General features: G+C 50.8%; 2 protein-coding genes across 4 annotated transcripts; one reads left to right on the top strand and one right to left on the bottom strand.

Annotated features, from left to right (window-relative positions):
- Positions 1-532: 532 nt before the first annotated feature.
- On the bottom strand, positions 533-10,895 carry CRYBB1 (crystallin beta B1). 3 transcript variants are annotated; one of them, XM_026002934.2, is made up of 6 exons: positions 10,717-10,895; positions 9,236-9,422; positions 7,509-7,627; positions 3,855-3,987; positions 2,932-3,074; positions 533-811 (listed from the first exon to the last, which is right to left on the bottom strand). In XM_026002934.2, exons 2-6 carry the CDS (start codon positions 9,401-9,403, stop codon positions 628-630), a joined length of 747 nt encoding a protein of 248 aa, XP_025858719.1. In that variant the 5' UTR covers positions 9,404-9,422; positions 10,717-10,895; the 3' UTR covers positions 533-627. The 3 variants fall into 3 exon arrangements, with proteins under 3 accessions (XP_025858719.1, XP_025858720.1, XP_072579208.1); XM_026002935.2 differs by lacking the exon at positions 10,717-10,895 and having other exon boundaries at positions 9,236-9,499; XM_072723107.1 differs by lacking the exons at positions 9,236-9,422; positions 10,717-10,895 and adding an exon at positions 7,959-8,058.
- A 3,270-nt stretch (positions 10,896-14,165) lies between these two features.
- On the top strand, positions 14,166-21,595 carry CRYBA4 (crystallin beta A4). The gene is made up of 7 exons (XM_026002871.2): positions 14,166-14,688; positions 14,823-14,939; positions 15,549-15,599; positions 16,286-16,404; positions 18,134-18,275; positions 19,519-19,661; positions 21,249-21,595. Exons 3-7 carry the CDS (start codon positions 15,561-15,563, stop codon positions 21,394-21,396), a joined length of 591 nt encoding a protein of 196 aa, XP_025858656.1. The 5' UTR covers positions 14,166-14,688; positions 14,823-14,939; positions 15,549-15,560; the 3' UTR covers positions 21,397-21,595.
- Positions 21,596-23,458: the final 1,863 nt, after the last annotated feature.

Here is a 23,458-nt window from a genome sequence, read left to right on the forward strand (position 1 = left end):
GATCCCCCTGGGTTCAAATTTTGATGGGCTGTGTGACCTTGGGCAAGTCACTTCTCCCCTCTCCGAGCCTCCATTTCCTCACCTGTTAAATGGGAATGATTATAATACCAGCTTCCTAAAGTAGTCCAAAAGATACACTAAGTGAGTGTGTGTGAAGAACTTTGCAGTGCTTGCTGTTTTTGTTACTAGTATACATAATTATTAAGACTGAGGATGAGGTGCCTGGGAGGCTCAGTGGGTGGAGCTTCTGATTCTTGATTTAAGCTCAGGTCATGATCCCAGGGTCCTGGGGTTGAGTGCTGTGTCTGGCTCCACACTCAGTGGGGAGTCTGCTTGGGATTCCCACCTTCTCCTTCTACCCCTCCCCCTGCTCACATGTTTTTGTGGACACACACACTCACACTCTCTCTCTCTCTCTCTCTCAAATAAATAAATGAATCTTAAAAAAAAAAAAAGACAGGACTGAGGAAGTCACATGGTGGCAATGATGGGGGACCCCAAAGCTCACATCTATGCACAGATCCAGGAGACATTTTGGCTTTAGGAACTTTTATTTGCACAGGAAAGACAGGGAAACTGAGTCTGAGGGAGGGGTGTAGTGAGGGAGAAGAAGAGCAGGGTATGGATTCACTTGGGAGGCTCAGCAGCCAGGACCGGGAAGCAGCCCTCACGGTGCCACTGCCTGTCACGCAGGCGACGCACTGCCTGCATCTGTGGCTGGAAGGCCCCCCACTCGTTCCAATGCCGGAAGTCACCTGGCTCCAGGAGATACTGGTACCCACGGTAGCCGGGATATTGATAGCCGACCCAGCTGGGAAGGAAGCAAGAAGGTCAGGGTGGAGACAGCCAGCCTCACTGCCTGGCACCCGGACCCCAGCCCGGACCAGCCAGTTCTCCACCCATCCCTGCCATCTGCTCTTTATCCCTCATGGGCTTGGATCACAGGAAGCAGGTGCAGCTCCTCTGCCCTGGCTTTGTCCCTTCCTGGGGCTTCCTACCAGCTTTAGCCAGTGACTCTGTCTCTCTAGAAAACCTTGGTTTCTCCTAGAAAGTGTGAGTGGTCACTACGACTGGTTTGGTCCAGGCCAAATGGGAAAATGTTCCAGAAGCGCTTACTGAGTATAAGATGTATGCGCCTGGTAGTGAAACCGAAGCACATCCCACTGACGGTGGTGGCTTGGGGCTCACGGAACAAGGTCAAAGGGATGAAGACAAGCTGTGGGGACTGGTCAACAATGAGGCAGAGAAGAAGGAGGAGCCTCTTTTCAAATAATGGTTTCCTTTGTATGTAAGTGAATTTACGTGTGGTGGTTGGGAACACACATTCTGGTGCCAGCAACACCTGGGTTCAGATCGTAGCTCTGCCACTTACTGGCTATGAGAATCCAAGTTGATGACTTACCAGGACTTCAGCTTGTTGTCTTGACAATGATGCTAATGCACCTACCTCATCGGTTTGTTTCAAAGATCCCTAAGCTATTCACTGAGAATGAATTAGCACAGTGCTTGGTACATGGTTATCATCAATGAATCATTTCTGACTTCTGCCATTTTCCCCTTGCTGGGACGGTCTGTCCAGGCCTCTCCCACACCTCCTGCCCATCTTGCAGAGTCTGCTTTAAGTTCTAGACTCCTCAGATTAAACCTCTGACCTGCCCTCCGCTCCCGCATGCACAGCCAGGTCCCAGAAACCTCCCTTCCTCCTCTGACCTCCTGTGATGTTGGACATCATCTCATGGGTATACATGGGCCTTGCGGCTGGGCTGAGTGAGCCCCCCTGAAGGCAAGAACTGAGCCTTATTCATCCCTGCCTCCTTAAAAAAAAAAAAAGACAAGGGATCCCTGGGTGGCTCAGCAGTTTAGCACCTGCCTTCGGCCCGGGGCATGATCCTGGAGTCCTGGGATCGAGTCCTGTATGGAGCCTGCTTCTCCCTCTGCCTGCACCTCTGCCTCTCTCTCAGTCTGTGTCTCTCATGAATAAATAAATAAAATCTTAAAAAAAAAAAAGACAAGACTAAGGAAGTCACATGCTGGCAATGATGGGGGGACCCCAGGGTTCTAGCACAGTGCCGGCTCACAGGCGATGCTTAGAAATTTCAGGTAGCTTGCAGGGATGCAGGTTTCAGGGAAGAGGAAGAGCCAAGCAAAAATCCAGAGCCCTGATGCTGTTGTAGGAAGTCAGAAAGAGTCCAGTTGAGAGACAGAAGCTCTATATTTGCCTAGAGGAGACCAGGAGTGTCTGGCACGGTAGTTCAGAGGCAGTGGGATGGATACATGGATACAGTGATCTCCTCGGGGCATCCAGTCTTCTATGGTCTCACAGAAATGAGGTCCCAGGGCTCTGTTTCAAAAGCTTCAAATCTGAAGAGTTCGGATAAGGGGCCCTTTTAGATCAGGGAACCTGGAGTGCCCATTGTGTAGATGGGAATGCTGAGATGTGCAGATGGGCTCGGGGCTCACCCGGCTTTCACAGCACCTCAGTGACAGGTCAAGGCCCCTGCACTACCCAGGCTCGCCTCTCTGAAGTCATTCTGCTCATTTCCCCTGGAGGCTCTGGATGTCCCCGAACATGCTCTTTTCTTAGACACATCTAGACTCATCTACCTGCATCAGCTCTGCCTCTCTCACTTATTTCTCCAATCCCAAACTAGGTCTAGAAGTGTTTACTCTCTCCATCTTCCATCTTTTTAGAACCAATTGCCAAGTTTGTTTACATCAACATGTATATTCATCAAAGTACGAATCCCCTCTCCAGAGGAAGAAAGCTCTGTTGGTGGAGTCCCAGGGACCAGCCCTAGGAGAATTCAGGAGGGACTCTGCGGCCTTTCCCCCTGCACCCGATGCTATATCCTATAGAGAAGACAGCCTTTGAGTCTGTCTGTGCTTGAAGCAGAAGCAGAAGCCCAGGGCCGGGCTGGAGGGGTGACTTACGTTCCGCTGGAGACCCTCACGCTGCCAACACGGTCACAGAAGCCGTAGACCCAAAGACTGGGCACATCATCCTCCTGGATCTCCATGGTGTTGCCCTTGAAGTTGGCACCCTCAAACAGGCAGATCTTGTGCTCCTGGGAGTCCTGGGGAGGGAGAGACTGGCTCGGGCATGTGAAGTATGAACGGGCAAAGAGAAGTAACTGAGAGGGGGGCCCCTGGCTGCGGAGAGAGAGAGAGAGCTGGGGGTGCTCAGGCCACCATGGGAATTACCCGGGATTGCCACTGTCCAGCCTGTGAAAGGGGGATAACAGCCTTGATTTTATGATGTTGTCCATACATTAGCACAACACCTGGCATATGACAAGTGCCACCAAAACATTAATTTGTGACTGCTATTCTTATGGCCCAAGATGCAGAGGCTCAGAGGGCTCAAGATGGTTGAGCAACATATATTGTCTTATCCTCACAAGGTTCCTTTCTACAACATGCCTCTTCTCAGCTACCACACACGCTTGAACCTGCCTGTTTGATGTTTGGGATGAGCACTGGGATTTGCAAAACCTCTCAGGAGGGTCTAACCTGCAGTCAGGAATTAGAAATGATCCACAAACAGAAGCAAGGAAGACACCGAAGTGTCTAGCTCTGACAACTGGAATAATGAGTCTCTAAAGCAGCAGGGGAGGCAGAAACCAGGCTCACGTCTCTCATCTGTCCAGGGCTCCTAGCAGGGGCTGGGTCCCAGGGACATCTCACGAATCAATGAGCACCAGCGCCCAGTGCCCTTGGTCGTCACGCCTCCCTGCCTGCCATTTCTCCTCCTTGCTTGCCACCCCCACCCCCGCATTCCCTTGCCTGCCATCACACCTGACACTTGCTCCTGCCCTCCCCATCAGTCCCCCAGCACCAGCTCAGGAGCCACTCACCATCTTGATAGGCCGGAAGGACATGAGCCTGTCACTGCGGTAGCTGCTCGACCACGTGTCCCAGCGTGGGTACTCGCCTTTCTCCAGGACGAACATCTCCCCGCGGAAGTTGGACTGCTCAAAGGCGACCCAGCTGGATGTGACAGCGATGGGTGGAATGACAAGGGAGGACCGGGAGAAGCAAAGGCCAGAAGGAGAGAAACCGTTAGCAGAAGCTCCCCAACACACACCCTTGCAAGGTAGCCCTGAGGCCAGTGAGTTTGATCCTAGGCTATGTTAACTTACTGGCTGTGTGACCAGGGGCAAGTGGCTTTACCTCTCTGAGGTTTGGTTTCTTCATCTAAAAATGCCTGTTTTCTGGCAGGTGGTGGAGGATTGTATGAGACAGTGTGTATCATTATGTGAGCGAAATGTTTCCCCAGTTGTGGGATGCACATGGTCTAAGTACTGCAAGAACCTGCAGTAAAATAGACATAAAAAGACATTTTATTTTAGACCTGAGGACAGCTAGGACAATGTCTCCGTTGGATGCTAATGGACCTTTAACACTCACTAGTCTCTCTTTTCTGTAACAAGGCAACAACAGTTGCCCGCCCAGAGCCTGGAGTAGGCAACGGTGGGATAGCGCTGTTTTGTGTTCGTTGTGTTCATTTTTTTTATGGATACCATTTGTGTGTGTGTGTTCAAAGTTTATTTCAAGTCACAGAAAATATACAAACTAAGACAATAGAATGAACTGATTTTGTTCTGAGAGGTGATGTGAATCCTCCACCTGGCACCAGTTTGGGTCATTCAAGGGTTAGGATGCAGAAGTCATCTTTTTGCAATGTTTCAACAAAGTTATGGAATTAGTGTCCTGATTTGTTGCCAGGTATTTTTGAAAACCTTTCAAGGTGCTCCAGTGGATTTCTGTATTTGTTCCTTTAAGATTAGGATACTCTGCCTCTGCTCAGGAGGCAGCACGGCGATCTTACTTATACTTATTACTCACAGCAAGTGATGTTGGCTTTCTCTTTGTGCCAGTGATGTAAAGGTTCTTGAGAATATATCTATCTGTGTTCGAAAGGGTCATTTAAAATGAAACATGTTAAATAAATAATAGTCCTGGATGTACTAAGGGGACAGTTGATACAGGTGCTTGAATCAGGTTTGATAAGGACTGGCCTGGAATATGGAACTCACTCGGTAATTGCTTTGGAGGCAGTGGGAGGGGACTGGTAGTAACACCTACCTCTCAGATACCTCTGAGAATGAAATGTGACTGCATTTGAAGCCGTTCAGTCCTCCAGGAGAACTGATTGCAAGTTTGAAGTCCAGTGGGGCTTTTCCTGGCTTTCCCAGGGCAGCCTGGTTAAGGATGGGAAGTGAACTTGTGTTAAAGAGACCCCTGCTTCTGGGGGAGATTGATGAGAAGTTTAAGAGTAAGGGACCCCTTAGCCTTTGCTCTATATGTGTTCAGGAGTTCTCAGGAAACAAGAGGGACATTGACATTAGTATTGTCTCTCTGGGATCTTTCTCAACCTAGAAGGAGATGGGGGTGGTGGTGTGTGTGGCAGGTGGAGGATGAGCTACCACCATGGATGGAGGCACAATGAGTCCCAGGAGCCTCAGGTCTTTGTTTGAGGAATGAGCCAACCCACTCTGGAGTGATAGTTGTGCTCCTAGAATAGAGGGGAATCTACTTCAGCCCTGATTGATCTGGAGTAGATAAGGATGGATGGATGGATGGATGGATGGATGGATGGATGAGTGGATGGGGAGATGAATGGATGGATAGGTGGGTGGATAGGTAGGTATATGGGTAAAAGGGCAGATGACTTGGTGGATGGATGGATGGATGGATGGATGGATGGATGGATGGATAGAGGTAGGGAGGAAGGGAGAGGGGTCAGAATATTGAGGAATAAATGGAAATGAATGGCTGGAGGGCTGGATGGCTGGATGGGTGGATGGGTGGATGGATGGATGGATGGATGGATGGGAAGGGAGCCTTGGAAGATGGTGCATGTAGGAGTTAAGAGCATCGACTCTGTAAATAGACCTAAATTCTAATCTCAGTTCATCATTTATTTGCTGCATGACTTCAGACAAGCCACTCAAGCTCGTTAAGCCTCAGGAGAAGAGAGGAAAGATTGCATCTACCTTGCATCTCCTAATCAGGAGATTATGAGGGTCTAAAAAGGAATGTGCAGAGCAAGTCTAGCACAGAGAAAGTGCAATGAATACTATCTTTTATGGTTGGAAAGGGAGGAAAGCTGCTGGGGGTCTGAGCTTATGGAAGGACAGATACTGAAGTGGTTTGGCCACCCTGCCTATCATCCCCCAAACTTCCCCTGTCATAGCTCTGGGAATTATAACACCCAGTGAGGACCTATTATAAGGCTGAGGAACTGTAAGTATTTATTTCAATATCTTTTCTCATCTCCTCACTGGAGCCTTATGTGCAAGGAGAGAAGGAGGGCAGGGATATTAAGTTACAGATATGGAAACTGAGGCTCAGAGGGCTTAAGTCACCAGCTATGGTCCTGGGATGGTGTCAGGTATCAGGTTTCAGGGTGAAGGTTCCTAAGTTTCAGGTAGGCATGCCCTGCCTCTCTCCCCACCCCTGTACCAAGGGCACCCTGCTCCTCTCTTTCCCCTGCCCACTTCATCCTCTCCATCCTTTTTCCACCACGGTCTCTCCTATAGCCCTATGGGGCCTGACACAGACCCAGGGCCCTGCACCACAGCCCCTTTCTCTCCCCATTGGGCGCAGCCCCAGAGCACACACCAAAGACCAGCTGCATCTTTGCTGGAGGAGAAATACTCTGGGTTTGAGTCACTGTCACCAAAAAAAGCCTGAAAACCCAAATTGGCCACATCCGCAGCTTCTGTTCCCAGCTGGGCTTTGGGGCTGAGGGTGGGGCTGAGGCTGTGTTGACCACACCAGGGGTGGGGGTGGGAGCAGGAGGTAGAAGTGCACTCCTTCCCACCACCTACCCAGGATCAGGGTGACTTGGCTGAATTCATGGGGCAGTGGAGAGGGTAAGCAATGGTCACTGTCACCTGCTATGTTGGGGCACTCACACAGTGCCAGACCCACGCCGCATCATCTCCTTCAGGCCTCAGCATAGTCCAGTGAAGGGGAGTGGGGATCATGACTCTCCCCATTTCAGAGGTGGGGAAAGTGAGCCTCATGATGCTGGGCGTACAAGCTGACCATACGCCTTGGGGGATTTGGGGCTGGTGAGACAAAAGGCAAAGGGGCCTTGTGGGTCTTGTCCTGTGCCCTGACCTCAGCCCACAGGGGTTGGAGCTGGTATGGCCACTATGAATGTCTTATAGGGTTGCTTGATACCCAGGAGAGGGGGTAGCTAGTGGACACTCGGCCCTCTGGTCAAGAGAAAAAGCATTTCTCCCCCCAGAATTATGACCTACTGTGAGTGTGACCTTATGCTGATCAAATCACCTCTCTGAACCTCAGTTTCTTTATCTGCAAAATGGGAAGGGGAATAATACCTTCCTCCCAAGTTTGAAATAAGGACTAGAAATATGTGTGTCTCTGCTAGCATGGTGGCAGGCATAGAGCAGGTGCCCCGTAAATGGCAGCTATTATGTTTCCTTATTACTATTTTATCACAGTGCTAGGAATGTCCCCCCTCGTCCCACACTCACGGTCCCGAGGTGACAATGAGGCTGCGCACTCGGTCAAAGCCACGGTCTCCCAGGTTCAAGCACTCCCCAGAGAATTCCACACGACGGCCCTGGAAGTTCTCCTGCTCGAAGACCACCAGCTGCAGGAGAGAACCCCCATCCCGGGGGGAAAGGGGTGCAGAATGAGGGAGGCGGTATACCTCCCATCTGGAGATGCTCCAGGCCAAAACCTCATTAAATACCTATATAAATAAAAGCAGGCCTGCACAGATCATATGAGAGTGGGCCATGCGCCAAATTCTGTGGAACAATCCTGTCCCCCCTTCCTTCTACTTCTGAATTTAGTATCTGCACAATCATTAGGCTCTGATGGAGCCTCTGTGCTGTTCCTTCTGCCTGGAATGCTTTCCCCACCATACAACCCCATCCTGGAGTTCATGTCCCCTGTCCTGCTCTAGGTTCAGACGTCACCTCCTCCAGGAAGTCTTCCCTGATGTTCTGCCCCATGTGGGGTTGGTCGAGTGCTCCTGCACTGTTCTTAGCCCATTATTGGCACAAGCAATACAGTCACTGCTGCTTTGCTTTCAAGTCTCTCTCTATGCACCCTTCTCTCCCTTGATTCAGCCTCCAAGGACCAAGGGTTTCCCCAGGGCGGGGTGTGGGGTTGATCTAATTCTGTACCTCAGCCTCAGTACCTGCCACAGAGCTGATGCTCAGAAAATGCTTGCCCATCCACCTGCCTCCACGTAGGAGCCTCTGCATTGGACTTGGGCTAACCCCTCACCTCACTGAGCCTCCAGCATTTTGGTTTTTCATTTGCAAATGTCTTCCTTCTCCAGGCCTGTTTCCCCAGCTATACAAGGAGGAGGTTCCCATACTCTTGACCCAGCCCTTTCACTCCTATGCTTGTCCTCCCAAGAGAAACTCTGGTATGTGGGCCCCAAGAGATGCAGAGAAGGCCCATCCTGGCCACAGTGTGCACCAGAGCAAAGCTAGCAGCTGCCCTGATGGTCCTCAGGAGTGACGGTCCCCACTCTGAAATATCAGACAGCTGCCAAAATGAGGGACCCACAGCAACACACAGCAGTGCTGATGACTCTTAGGGATCTCAGAGTGGGTGACAAGAAAAGATATAAACCCAGAATAATTGCCCAGGGCGTTTTCCAACGAGTTAAAAACACATAAAACATAAAGAAAGGAATTTCTTTTAAAGGAATAAGGGTAAAAATGCATGCAGGCCGATGGTGGGCAGGGGTGACAATGTCAGGTGCCTTGAGTAGGGGAGAAGGTTGATGGGCTCATGAGGGATACTTTAGAGGGAGAGGATTTTACTGGGTTCTGGTTCTTATTGAGGTGGGGCAGACTTTGCAGGCATTGCTGCATTATTAAAAGTTAAATAAAAAGGAACGATTAATGAAGCAACTGCATGACAAAAGCCGGCCAAGCGAGGAGGAGCCTGTGAGCGCATGTCGTGAACCTGGCAATGTGAAATGACCCCAGTTCCGCGTACCAGTTTGAGACCAAACCAACCCCAAGCCAAGGGGGCTGAGGAAGCTCTTTCAGTCCTCACTGCTTTGAAGAATTTTCAAAAAGGTCTGAGGCCACCTGCTGCTCCTAGAGTACCTCCTGGGGGCTGGTGATTTCTGGTAACGGGAGGAGGAGGAGGGGAAGGGCAAGGGAGGAGAGAGGGGAGGAGCTGAGAGGATGTGCAGGGGTGGAGCCCAGCCCCCGCGCCCCAGGGTGCTTACCTTGTAGCTGCCGGGAGGCAGGTCCCCGGCTTTGGTCGTTGGCACCGAGGCTGGGGCCAGGGCAGGGCCGGGGCCGGGGGCAGGTCCTGCGGCCGGGGCGCCCTTTCCCTTCCCATCAGGCCCCGGGTTCACTGCAGCCGTAGCTGAGGCCTTCACAGCCTGAGACATGGTCCCCACCTGCAAACCTCTGGAAAGAAACCTTTGGCCTAGGTCACTCAGGGATGGCACCTGCAAGCTGTCCCCGAGTCTCACATCTCGCCAGCCTTCCTTGAACTCATTGCTCTCTCGCTCTCTCTTTCTCTTTGGAAATTCTGAAGATCATGCATCTCTGATGTCCTTCCACCTGTCATGCCCTCCCTTCCACCTCCTATTCCCCTGCTGTGTCCTTCCTCTGCAACCAGAAGCTCTGCACACCGCTCTCTGCTCTCCGGGCTTCTCCGCCGGTGTGATAGCAATTGGCCCCGCCGCATTAACAGCACCCTGTCCCATTTGGGACTCAGGGTACCCCAGGCCTGTTACGCCCATGAATGAACGCTGATCCCATATGCAGTGGGTGCCATCGTATCCCCTTGGAGCTCAGAGAGGGGAGGTGACCGGCCCAGGAGCACACCGCCACTGCTAAGAGTTAGGACTCAGTTTCAATTTAGGCAGAGGATACAGCCACAGGGTTATCATCGCTCTGCTGACTTGTGGTTCCCAGCGCTTGGCCCAGCAGCATCTCCCGTAGGAGATTCTCCACTGACACCTGTTCAGCCAATGTTTGAATTCTGGTTCCTGACTCCTTCCCCAGTTGAGCTGCAGCCTGGGGCGTTGTCTGGGAACAGGCGTGTGGGTGCAGACACAGGCCTGGGACTGGGGCATGAAGGGGAGCTGAGAGGATGGATTCCGTGCGTGTGGGGGGCTCTGAAATAGGGACTGCACGGGCACTGGCCGGATCGGGTTCCGGTCAATGCCTCCGGTTCCTCATCGCTTCAGGGGCACAGGTGCCACAGTGTTTGGGGAACGCCCTGTCCCGGGCTCCCTTTCATTTTGGAGGCAATTTCCGGGGATTTGAGGACCACCTGACAGTACAGATTAAAACCCTCTGGTCCAGCTGATTCCTGAACACTTTCTGTAAAAAAGGAGCCAGTCAGGGCAAGCAGCTCCCTCCCTCCGCCCCCCAAGGACTGCCCTCTCCGGGCAGGCCAGACATCTGGGCCACATCTGGGACTTGCAGGCTCTTGCTTACCAAGCCCCCCCCCCCCAACCCCCATGTCACTCTGCGAAGCAACATTCCCCTGAGCTGGCAGTTGGGCTTCTTCCTTCCTGGGGATGTTGCTCTTCTCTCTCTGTCTCTCTGTCTGTCTGTTTCTCCTCCCTCTCTGTTTATTTTTATCTCCTCTTTTCCCTCTGCCTTTCTCTCTCTTTGGTTATGGCTCTCTCTGGCTCCCCCCCTCTCTGCCTTCCCTGGGGCTCTCAGCAGCTGCGGAGTCCCCTCTTACCTGGGGACCTGCTACTTCCTGCTGAAGGACAGGCAGGCAGTCAGGCGGGCAGGTGGGCCGGTGCAGTGGGTGACTGGGGGCCGACCCCCCATTTTATAGTCTGGCAGACACCAGGGCCCATGGTCTGTGGCACAAAGCAGGAGCTGGCTCAGCAGGCTCTGGGCAGGGGGCGGCCCCCCGGGCCCTGATCTTGCCCCCGTTACTGTGGAGGACAGCACTTTCCATTGTGAGCCCAGCTCGCGCAGCAGAAAGCCTGGCCAGTTGCCACTTCACCTCATCCCAGGCCTGGCCCCTAGCCGGAGGCCTTTCTCTAGAACCCCAGCTGTGCGGGGCCCACGGGGTCCCTGCTGGCCACAGGTCCTGGGACAGAGGAAAGGAGAACCCCAGGGAGGGTGGGTGGGATACTTGGGTGATAAGGAGCACAGCAGATGGGGAAAGGCTTTGTAAAGGCAGATGTGGGTATGATGTCAACAGCCCTACCTGCTGTTTGCTATGTACCTACCACAGCGCCAGATGCACTCCCCACGCGGTCTTGGTCAAGCCCCAGGATAATCCACCTTATTTGGTACTTTTTTTTTTTTTTTAAGATTTTATCTATTTATTCATGAGACACACAGAGAGAGGCAGAGACACAGGCAGAGGGAGAAGCAGGCTCCCTGCGGGGAGCCCGATGTGGGGCTCAATGCCAGGACCCCGGGATCACGACCTAAGCCAAAGGCACACACTCAACTGTCAAGCAAACTCTCTGACAGAGAGGTCAGAGCCAGGTACTGCCCCCCAACAGGCTGGCTGGGGGGCCTGTCTGCTTCATTCTCAGGCTCTCTGACCTTGGCTCTGGCCTTTCTGCCTCCAGAATAGAAATCAGGATAGTAAGTGCGAGTGAGGGGAGGGCGCTGTGCTCAGGTGAGTTGAATGTTCCAAGCTTGAGTCTTCTTCCTCTACCCACACTGGACCCAGATTCATCTCCTTCCCTTCCCTGACCTGCCTGTAGAACCTCCTCTCCATAATCTGACCCTGGGGACAGAGCTGGTGGCCAGGAACGTGACTTCCTTGGGGGAAGCCCAGAGCCCTACCACTTCTTGTGCTCTGCTTTTTATTTTTTTTAATTTTTTTTTTATTATTTATTTATTTTGTGTGTGCGTGTGTGTGTTTGTGCTGTTTGACCCCAACACCTAGCACAGGGTCTGGCACAGAGTGAACCTTCATTCAGTTTGAGGGGGACTAAATGGTTATGCCAGTGGCTCACAATGGAACCTGGGGTGCAGGGGGTGGTAGGGGAAGCAGGATGGGGGAAGAGAAGTAGGGTGACTGGGTGGGAAAAGTGGAGAATCACAGAGAAAGAGAGGAAGACAGAAATGCAGAGGAGCCATGGAGGAGACGGGCAGTGAAGAGGAAAAAACAGAGATAGAAGTCAAATAGAGCAATCAAAACTCAGAGCAGTGGAACAGACACCAGGAGGCTTACCATCCAATTCCCTCCTTTCACAAGTGGGAGAAACTGAGGCCCGGTGGGAATAAGTGACTCCTACACGGTCACACAGTGTGAGCTCACAGTGAGCTGGGGGGGCCTGCGGGGCCAGGTCTGCAGTCTGGCTCCCTGGCCCCCAAGTGGTGGTGGCAGCACCGGTTCCTGCCTCTTCTGCGGGGGTTCCAGGGACCCGGCCCCCCACAGAGCCCAGCTCCCACCTTGAGATCACCATGGCCTGGGGCCAGCTCTGCTGTCTGTCTGCTTCTCCACCCCTAGCCAGCCTCCCCTCACTTCCCAGCCTCCCCCTCAGCCTTTCATCCTGGGCCAAGGCCCGGGAAGGGGGGCGGGAACCACAGGATGGGGCAGCCACTGGAATCTGGGCCAAGATGCCTGTGGCTAGGTGGGGGGGCACCCACAGGTCTGGGCTTCAAGGCCAGGCTGTCTGGGGTAGTTCCATGTCCCTCATGGCGATTGGCCACTTGCCAAGGGGTGGGGGCAGAGGTGGGGGCTGGCCCCCCATGCTGGGTGGCTACACCCTGAGCATTTTACTGACTTGGGTCCTGTAATCCTCACTATGAGGGGGTATCTCTGGGATGAGTCCCACTTGCAGATGAGGAAACCAAGACTAGTCCCTTTCTCTGCTCTCAGCCTTGTGCCTCATCCCCAGAATGGAATCGGGAGTCACATCTTTTTAACTCCTGAACCCAAGCTCTTGAAAACAATGCACTTCTGCTTTCATATGAAGAATTATTTAATAGTATTTTTTTTCAGCTTTATGGGCACATACTGTTGTGTAAGTATAAGGTATACAAGGCATTGATTTGATACATGCATAAATTGCAAAACAATTACTCCCGTCCTATTAGCTTCCATCTCCATTGGGTCACACAATTGCTGTTTCTTTTTTGTGGTTGAGAACACTGAAGATCTACTGTCTTAGCAACATTCAAATACATGATGCAGTGTTATTAGGTATAATGGCCATGCTGTGTGCTAGATCCCCAAACTTCCTAATCTGATAACTGGGAGTTTATCCCCTGTGAGCAACATCTCCCCATTTCCCCCACCCCCCAGCCCCTGGAACCTCATTTTACTCTCTGTTTCTGAGTTCGTCTTTCGTAGATCTCATATATCAGCCATATAGGGTACTTGTCTTTCTCTGTATGACATGGTTAACTTAGCATAATTGCTCCCGAGGTCCACCTGTGTTACTGCAAATGGAGGAATTTTCTTTTTCTCGTGGCTAATATATATATATATATATATATATACACATTTATGCCTCCATTCATTATGGACATGAGGTTTCCCCCATATTTTGGCTATTGTGAATAACACTGCAAGAACCATGGAGTCACAGATATCCTAAGGGTAATCATTTTTATTATTAGCAATGATGATGACAATGAGGAGGCACATAATGCTTTCTGCGTTTCAGGAGCCGTTCGGAACAGAAAGTGCTTTTCGTGTGTAATTCACGTTTACCCTCACAATACCCTAATCTCTTTGGCTAAGCCCTATTTATTTATTTATTTTTATAACCATTTTGTACACGAGGAAACTGAGGCTCAGAGAGATTAAGTAACACGCTCGAGGTTCCCAGCCAGCAAAGTGGGATGCAGACCCAGGCCGCCTGGCCCCAGAGGTTGCACTCCCAGCCTTTTATTTTCATGGTAGCCCTTCATCACAGTCGTGCATGTAACCAGCCCAGGAGGGAGACCGTGTTGTGATGTTACAGGCCAGGAGCTGAGATCAGCCATCTTCCAGGTCACCCAGATGTCAAGAGGCAAGGCTGGCTTCCACCCAGAGTGGTCTTGTTTCCAGCCAGACTCTTTGCTATGTCGTGAGAGGCCCCTCTTGGGTCAACCCGGGGGGAGGAGCATAGGGAGAGGCTACTCAAAGTGAGTTGTACAAACCCTGGATATCTGACAGATGTGCGACTGTTTGCACAGCTTGTTCACACCCACCAGCTCCTTTATTCTGCCGACAGAGCCATCTGGACTCCTTTTTGAACTCTGTGGGTCCTGGAGACCCTGGCTCAGCCCACCTTTCTTGCCTGGCTTCCTCTTTCAGGGTCCCCAAACTCCAGCCCCATTGGCCTACCAGCTGTTTCTCATACATATGCCCCAAAAGTTCCCACCTCTGCAATTTTGCTTAAGAAAACCCCCTTGTATCTCACTCTGTACAACTCCTCCTCGCCCTTTGGAGGCTGGTTTAAATGGCACCTCCAATATGAAGCCTACCTTGATTGTCCCTGCTAGAAGAGGAAGGCCTGTGGAAGGAGGAAATGTATAGGCATTTGTGGAATGTTTTCTCTGTGCCAGGCATGTTACATAACCTCACAACAACTCCATGATGTAGTTTATTCTTGTCCTGTTTTATAGGCAAAAACTGGGGAGAAAACACCTGCTCCAGGTCACACAGCTAGGAAGGGTGAAGTTTTTGGATTCCTTGTCCAGTGCTCATTCTCCTGCTCCAATTGGAAGTACCCCAGAGCTGATTAAGGTAGAAATTCCCCTTCTTTTCTTCTTCATGGCTGATCCCTGAGTGAGGCCACCTGACCCTTTCCCTTCCCGCTGAAGCCAACGCTGCTGACACCTCTCCATTGGGACTTCAGCCAGGACTGGCTTTTGTTTCAGCTGCTTGTATGCTGAGTCGGAGCTTTGTCTCCCGGGGGCCCTCTCCCCTCCCTGCCTATAAGAGCCTGACCTCGGCTGGTCCCAGCATGTTCTGGCATATTCTCTGGGTCCGTCTTGGTAAGTCCCAGGCTTGGAGAAGGGGTGGGTTCCACGCTCTGAGCGAGCATTGTGGGAGGTGGGGAGACCAGGTCTCCAGTCCTGAGGATGTCACTGTGCCATCCTGAATGTCATCTTCACCCTTACCAAGGTCAGGTCCCCAACGTCAGGACCAATACCTGTCACCCCCATTTAAGAACAAGATTATTCCTATAGTCCTGTTGCCTCAATTGCAACCATTATAGTCACTTCATTGTGTCTGGTGCTGTCTTGGGGAGACTCTCTTAAACTTAGCACCCTGGCACCTGCTAGGGTGATCCAGCCCACTGGCAGTCACAGAACTTTTCCCATAGTGAGCAGATGAATTAAGACAGAGTGGGACTCAGAGGCAGTGGGACCCAGAATGGGTAAGTTTTGAGACGGTGTATAGGCTGAGAGTAAGGGAGATGACATTAGTCACTGAGCAAAGGTCACAGATGGAGAAAAAGAACGGACCAAAGCTACACTTTCTCCTAGCCTGGTCCTATCTGGATCCCATCTGGATCCCGACATTGTCCAAACTAGGCTTTATCATCCAGAAGGAGAGCAGACGATCAGGGTGGAAGGCTATCACGTTCTTCTCTCATGTAGGGAGCTGGCAACATGACCCTGCAGTGCACCAAGTCCGCAGGACACTGGAAGGTAGGAAGAGGCATGGGGTGGTGTCTGAGGAGTGAGGGGGCGGGTGTAGAGGTCCAACCCACGTCCAGGGGACCTCCTCAATCCTCCTCCATTGAAGCCCCACCTCCCTCTGGGGGGCATGTGATGAGGGCCCGCTTTGCCGAGGATGCATTCGAGGCTCAGAAAGAGGAAGGGACTTGCCCAAGGTATCGATTTGAACTTGGGTCTCCTGGTCCCTGGATTTAACCATCTACACTCTGGCAGAGATGGCAAACTGCTGATTGCATACAGTGTATGGGTGTGGTTTCTTTGGCCCCCTCTGTGTTAAAAATAATTTGTTTCCCTGAATTTATCATCAGCTTTTAAAAACCTGGAGGGGGAAAAAAAAAAAAAAAAAAAAAAAAAACCTGGAGGGTCCACAGAAACGTCCATATATAGCAATTGTCTTGAGAAATCGGAAAATCTGGCTGGCATTCCCAGGTGGCAAAAATAGGTGGCGCTGAGCAGAAATCACCCATTTGTGGAGTCTGGGCTTTGCATTTCATTTCCAGCCCTCCCCCATCCTTACCTACCTGGCCCTGGGGGCATCCGAGTTTGCAGTCCTTACTGTACCTGCCCTGCCCCACCCTTAGTCCTGGGGTGAGGTCCTAATCCCTCATCCCCCACAGGACTCTAATGCTGGTCTCCACCTTTTGTTTCTGTCACAGATTGTGGTTTGGGATGAGGAGGGTTTCCAGGGCCGGAGGCATGAGTTTACTGCAGAGTGCCCCAGTGTGCTGGAGCTTGGCTTTGAGACTGTGCGATCTTTGAAAGTGCTGAGTGGAGCGTGAGTCTGGGGGACGGTGTGGGGAGGGAGAATTTGAGTTGGGGTGGGGCTGGGGGACAGGGAGGGATCTAGAAAGAGGTGTTCTAGGCCCTAACTTTTCAGGCTCTAACTGTACCAGTGTGAACTTCCTTGGGTCTGAAGTGCTAGGGAGTGTGCAAGACAGTAGTGTAAGGTTAAGCAGGTTGTGCACTGCCCAAACGTAGAAAGCATCATTCACACAGATCCTGCCTGCTGGATGAGGCGGGCTTGTAGGGGCAGACCTTTAAAATCTATTGTTGGGTCTGAAAGGCCCCTCTTAGACATAAGTTGAAAGCAAAAATAGAAGATAAAAAAATAGATATAGTAAAAAATAATGCTATTTATCTTCAGTTGAACGTTGTTGCTGGAGGCTCTGGGATAATATAAGCTGAGTTAAAAGAAAAAAAGAAAGAGAGAGAGAGATTAATGAAATGTGAAACTGTAATGACACACTAACATCACACAGAGACTTCTAGATCAGCACCTCTCTGTAGAACTTTCTGCAATGGTGAAAATGTTGTTCCTCTGCACTATCTGATTTGGATCCCTGGTCACATGTGGCCTTTGAGGACTAGAAATGTAGCCGGTGCATCTAAAGAACTGAATTTTTGCTTTAGTTTTATTTTATGTGAGTTTAAATTTAATTAGCTACAGGTGGCCAGTGGCTACTGCACGGGATAGAAATTTCTAGAAGTTTGGGAAGTAGCTTGAAAGAAGAACAATGTTCTTTCCACGTGATCTGGAGTCACTTTATACTGTGCCCGTGAGTGCCACTAAGGTCATCTTGGGTGGTATTTATGCACCTCACACCCCGGGGAGAATCTGTTTTGTGTGGGCGGGGAACTGGGGATCAGAGGGGAGCAGTGACCTGTCCAGGGATATGTCCAGCAAATTGACAGATCCTTCCTGGAAGGAGAAAATATGCTCAGCTTTATTACTCATATAGGACAGTCTGCTACGTAGCAAAGGCAAGGCCATCATGGTGGTAGTGTCGCTTGTCCCACAGAGTCGCTTGTCCCACAGGAGGACACCAAGAGGGGCCAGCTGACAGCAGGAGTGGTGAGCCCCCTGCTGTTGAGGAGCTCTCCGTGCTTCAGCTGTGGCTCCTGCTGGACGCCCTCCCCCAGGGTGTGGGGTGGGGGAGGTCCCATATCTCCAGGGAATCAGGGAGGGGATGAGTTACTGTCTCATGGCAGCCTCCCTCAAGGAAGGGAGGTAGGTGAGAGGGTCCTGTGGCTGCTCCTCACCAGACTGCCTGTCCTCCCACATTCCTGGAGGATCACGAGGAATCCCGCTGAGGCTTAGGTCAGCCTGCCATCAAGCCTTGTCTGTGTGACCTAGAGGACCTCGTGCAAGATGGCCAGGCACCTGCCCGGAGCAGTTCCCCTACCTACGGGGCCTACAGCAAGGCGGTGAACTACACAGGGTCTGGGCTGGGTTTCTCCAGCTCGGCACGGTGGGTTTGGTGCTGGATGATTCTGTGATGGGGGCCTATCCTGCGCTTTCAGGATGTTCAGCAGCATCTGTAGCCTCTACTTGCTAAGTGTCAGTTGCAAACAACCTCTCCTCCCTCCTTCCAGTGTGACAACTAAAAATGCCCCTAGACATTGGTTAAATGCCTCCCCAGTGGTAACTCCTAAGTGATAACCATTGATCTGGGACTCGGAACGTGGGTCTCTTACCCCTTGCACTCTCTACCCCCTGTCCGCAGGTGGGTAGGCTTTGAGCATGCTGGCTTCCAAGGGCAGCAGTACGTGCTGGAGCGGGGCGAGTACCCGTCCTGGGACGCCTGGAGTGGAAACACAGCCTACCCCGCCGACAGGCTCACCTCCTTCCGACCGGTGGCTTGTGCTGTGAGTCCTTGCCACCACCTTGTCCCAGGAAGGCCTGAGCCGCTCCAGTGGGATTTGGGAACCGATCGTCCCAGAGTTCAAATCCTCATGTCACTTCTTCAAGCCATGTGACGTGCCATCCCTCCCTCCCCTCTCTGAGCCTTGGTCTCTTCATCTTGAAATGGGGCCATGTCATGGGGAAGGCTCTGGACGAGATCACTGCACACATTGTGACCTTCATGGCTTCGGTTATGATATGAGCCCCTGTGTGTTTCACATCCTTCTTTTCATGACTTGGGGATCCTGGAGAAGCTGGGTGCCAGGGGTGGCAGGACAAGGTGGGGAGGAAGGTTCTATTTCTTCTCCCTGATTCATTATCAGTGTTCCTGATTTTATACTCCAGCTACTGTCTATGGAGTATGGGTGGAGGTGGGCATTATTATCTCCATCTAACAGATGGAAGAGCTGAGGCTTGAAAAGATGTGGGTTTTTCTCTTCAAAAACAACTTTCATTATTTTATTATTTATTTTTTTGTTTTTTAAACATTTTATTTATTCATTCATAGAGACACACAGAGAGAGAGGCAGAGACACAGGCAGAGGGAGAAGTAGGCTCCATGCAGGGAGCCCGATGTGGGACTCAATCTGGGATCAGGCCCTGGACTGAAGGCGGCACTAAACCGCTGAGCCACCCGGGCTGCTCACAACTTTCATTACTTTACAAATCACACAAGGCACATATATTTATCATCCAAAGTTCAGAAAGAAACCTGATATGTCAGAGGAAGAAGTCATACTCACATGTCTGAGACAGAAGCCCAGTCTTAACAGTGCCGGAGACTTCCTTTGGTCTTGTTTGTTATCAACAGATTCAATCTATACCAATTGTTTTTTTTTTTTTTAAGATTTTATTTATTTATCATGAGAGAGAGAGAGAGAGGCAGGGACACAGGCAGAGGGAGAAGCAGGCTCCCTGTAGGGAGCCCGATGTGGGACTCGATCCTAGGACTCTGGGACCCGCCCTGAGCCAGAGACAGACGCTCCATGGCTGAGCCACCCAGGGGTCCCCATGGTTATTTTCTTTGTATACATTTCTGGATGGGCAAATGGTATATACCTTTTGTAAGGTTTCTGTAACCTCGTTACCCTTCCAAAATATTTTGTAAGGAAGGCTGATCTGGGGGGACAAGGGCAGGGGTGTCAGCAGAGGCTCCTGGGTTCTCAGCTGGGCCTCTGGTGGTCCAACCGTTTCCTCTTCCTACAGAACCACCGTGACTCGAGGCTGACCATCTTCGAGCAAGAGAACTTTCTGGGCAGGAAAGGCGAGCTGAGTGACGACTACCCCTCCCTCCAGGCCATGGGCTGGGATGGCAATGAAGTGGGCTCCTTCCACGTCCACTCGGGGGCGTAAGTGAATCCGAGGCTCTGCCTGGAAGAGAAGGAGAGGCTGTTGGGGGTGAGGTGTGTGGGGGGGATATGTCCCGTGAAAACTGTGTGCTGGGGACTTTGGGGCTCTGGTGCCCACATTCCAGAGGAGGACACTGAGGCACAGAGAGGTATAAGGTAAGAATATGTGGGATCTCAAGTGGCAGACTTCCATACCAAACTGATATTATGCCCAAAGGATACTGATTGACCCTTGCATTAGCTTCAGGCACAGCTGGATCCAGGTGCTACGGCAGGGTTCTGTCTTTTCCCCCCTCTTGCTGTCTTGCCTCATTGTGGCTAAATTCTCAGGCAAGCTCTTCCCAAGCAAAGGCCACACGGCAGCTTCATTCTTACCCCAGCCCCAGGGAAAGAGAGCGCCTTTTTCTCACTGATTCCACCAAAGGTTCCAGGAAAGGCTCTCATTGGCCCGACTTGGGTCATGTACTCAACTCTGAACCAATCGTCATGAGCAAGAAGGGGGTGGTCTGATTGGCTAGGGTTGGTCACATGCTCATTGCCAGGACTTGGAGGGGTGGCAGGGGGTCTCTCCCCAGAAGTGGGGAGAATGGATGTCCAGCCCTTAAGAAATAGGTGTGGCTCAAACATCCTGCTCCAAGTCCACCAGCTGCTAGGTGACTGAATCCAGCTTCAAACCCTGGAATGACTGACCCTTCTCACTCTTTCCCCAGGGGCTGGCAGGTGAAGGCCAAGATGTGAGGTCTTCACTTAGGGAGGACATTACAACCACCTTCTTGGAGTACCCTTAGGCTCCTGGCAGGGGTGAAGGTGAAGGTGGCAGGGGTTTTTTTGTTTAACAATTTTCCTTTTTTTAACCATCAGAAAATCTAGTTGTTCCAAAGTAGGATGGGCCTCTTGTGATTCCTGAATCCACTTCCCCCTTATAGAAGGGGTAATGGAAGCTCAGAAAGTGAGACACCAATTCTTGTCCAATCCTGAGCAATGTAGGGGGTCAATGAGTGGAAAGAACAATAGCCTTTGCCTTGGAAGGGCTTCTGGCTAAGAGAAGAGGGGAAGGAATAAGATTCCACACTCCCTCCTTCCATCCTTCCTCCCTCCCATCCTTCTTTCCCTCGTCCCTTCCTTCTTTAACTATTATTAGCCCCTCTTCTGTGCCGGGCATTGCACTATGCACAAGAGATCCCAATGAGCCAGACACACACAGCCCTACACCAGGAGCTTACCTGCTGGCGGAGGAGACGGACATTTTACAAGTAATCTGATACTTGTCTAATTATATGAGAACTACAGAGGACCAGTAAGGGACAGTGGCCTGAATTGGAGAACCAGCCCTCAAAACAAGCTGAAACCTGACTGATAATTATAACTTGGCTAGGCGCCAGGCTAAGAATGGCTGGAATGGTGTTCTTGGCAGAGGGAACAGCATGATCAAAGGCCCAGTGGTGGGGAGAGCAGGGCACATTCCAGGCAGTGAAGGAAGCCTGGGATGGCTGGAATGTGTAAGCAGCATGGGAGCCTTTGCCCCCCTCATTTGGTCCCCTTGCTGATGCCTCTTTAGAGTAATGGTCTGCTTCTTCTGTTCCCCAGCTGGGTTTGCTCCCAGTTCCCTGGCTACCGAGGCTTTCAGTACGTGCTGGAGTGTGATCACCACTCAGGCGACTACAAGCATTTCCGAGAGTGGGGCTCTCATGCCCAGACCTTCCAGGTGCAGAGCGTCCGCAGGATCCAGCAGTGAGCAGGCGGCCCGGCTGCGGCGGCGGCAAAGAGGAGCAGACGTGTGCTTGTCTGGACGGAGGACCTGTGGCGGTTCTTCTGTGCACTCTCCTCTGCCTCCCCCTGCGGCCCCTGTGAGCCCAGCACCCATGTGAGCCAGTTCATGCACAGTCAGCACGAAACAAAAAAAAAGTAATAAAAAAAAGAAGATCTAGCGCTAGTTTGTGTTTTTTCAATTTTATTCATCCGCTCAAGCAACCTTGGTTTTTCCACTTTATTGATTTGCTCGCTCATTTGTCTGTGTCCAGTTCACTCCATTGTACTCATACCATCACCATTTCCTTGCTTCTGTGTACTCTGGGTTTCCTTTATTCTTAATTTTTCTAGTTTGGGAGGGTAGACCCTTGGGTCATTCATTTTAGATGCTGCACTTCTAAATGACTGTAGAGTCATTGTAGAGCTATTAATTTCCCTGTGAGCACAGCTTTAGCTGCTTCCCCCACATTTGAATTGTTCAGTCTGATATTTCCCAGTTTTCTCCTGTGAATTCTTCTTTGGCCCATGGGTTCTTTAAAGGTATGTTATCTTTTGGGATTTTTGAGATATTTTATTGTCATTGATTTGTTCTTAGTCCGTTGTGGACAGAGAACACATTCTGTCCGATTTCAATACTCATGCTCGCTTTCGGCAGCACCTATACTAAAATTGGAACAATATAAGATTTTAATACTCTGGAGTCCAGACTTAATTTATAGCTCAGCAGATGGGCTATTTTTGATAGACTTGGTTGCCCACTTGAAAAGTGTTTAAATTCTGAAGTTGTCGGTTGTGGTGTTCTGTCAATGTCACTTAGGCCAAGTTGAGGTTGGTTAGTGGTTTTGGCAAGTGTGGGTTAGATTTTTCTACATTTTTGCTGACTTAAAAAAAAAGATTTTATTTATTTATTCATGAGAGACACATAGAGAGAGGCAGAGACATAGGTAGAGGGAGAAGCAGGCTCCCCGTGAGAAGCCCAATGCAGGACTCAATCCCAGACCCAAGGATCATGACCTGAACCGAAGGTAGACACTCAACCACTGAGCCACCCAGGTGCTCTGCTGATTTTTTTTGAACCTCAATTTAAAAAAAAAATATTTTATTATTTATTTAAGAGACACACACACACACACAGATAGTGAGGGATAGCAGGAAGGAGAGGGAGGAGCAGAGCTTGATCCCAGAACCCCTGGATCATGACCTGAGCCGAAGGCAGATGCTTAACCGACTGAGCCACCCAAGTGCTCCTAAACTTAAATTTTTAACCAATCACTGAGAGAGGGTTCTTAGTATCTCCTACTATATAACCAGGGTTTATCTGTTTCTCCTTTTAGTTTTAAGCATTTTTGCTTCCTGATTTTTTTTCTTTCTTCCAGAATGTTGATACTCTATTATTAGGTGCACTTACACCCAACATGGGCTTGAACTCATGACCCTGAGATCAAGAGTCACATGCTCTACCTCTACCGACTGAGCCAGCCAGGCACTCCTAGGTGCACTTCTATTGCTGATTGCTGTCTTCCTGCAAAATTGTTCCTAATTTGTGTTTTTAAAAGCCATGTGCAAAAGGAAGCAGTTCTCTCCCCTAGCAAAATTTCTCACATTCCTTTTGTCTTTACCCGCTTGGTTCTCACACACTACCGTGGAGTCTCATTTAACATCTTCTACCCTCTAAAGGAGGTCTTTAAAACAAATAAACAAATTCCCAATCCACTTGCAGCCGGAATGGGGAGATCCGGCCTAGCTCACGCGCTCTCCCCACCCCCAGGGTTCTTTATTATGTAGATTGCCTTAACTTCATAAGGCTTCTGGCCCTTTTTCCAGACTGTCTTCCTCTGCTGTAAGTAAGTGGGACAGAGACCGGACAGGGTGGGGTCTGAGCTGGCTGCTGGAAAAGATAACATTATCTGGCTCAGGAAGGGGAGGGATGTATCTGGAACGTTTGCTCTTGAGTAATCCTTAACCTCTCATTGGTTAGCATCCCATGCATTCAGACGATCTTTCCTGGGACCCCCTGTGCACCGGGCCCTGGGAAGTAGTAAACAAGA

The sequence above is a fragment of the Vulpes vulpes genome, chromosome 10 (genome assembly GCF_048418805.1).
Source record: "Vulpes vulpes isolate BD-2025 chromosome 10, VulVul3, whole genome shotgun sequence".
NCBI lineage: Eukaryota > Metazoa > Chordata > Mammalia > Carnivora > Canidae > Vulpes > Vulpes vulpes.

Coding starts and splice junctions, on each gene's coding strand:
- CRYBB1 (XM_026002934.2), bottom strand. CDS start 9,403: ATGTCTCAGGCTGTGAAGGCCTCAGCTACGGCTGCAGTGAACCCGGGG. Junction 3,075..3,854: donor CCTTCCGGCCTATCAAGATG/GTGAGTGGCTCC, acceptor CTCCCTCCCCAG/GACTCCCAGGAGCACAAGAT. Junction 812..2,931: donor GTGAGGGTCTCCAGCGGAAC/GTAAGTCACCCC, acceptor CTTCCTTCCCAG/CTGGGTCGGCTATCAATATC.
- CRYBA4 (XM_026002871.2), top strand. CDS start 15,561: ATGACCCTGCAGTGCACCAAGTCCGCAGGACACTGGAAG. Junction 18,276..19,518: donor TCCGACCGGTGGCTTGTGCT/GTGAGTCCTTGC, acceptor CTCTTCCTACAG/AACCACCGTGACTCGAGGCT. Junction 19,662..21,248: donor TTCCACGTCCACTCGGGGGC/GTAAGTGAATCC, acceptor TCTGTTCCCCAG/CTGGGTTTGCTCCCAGTTCC.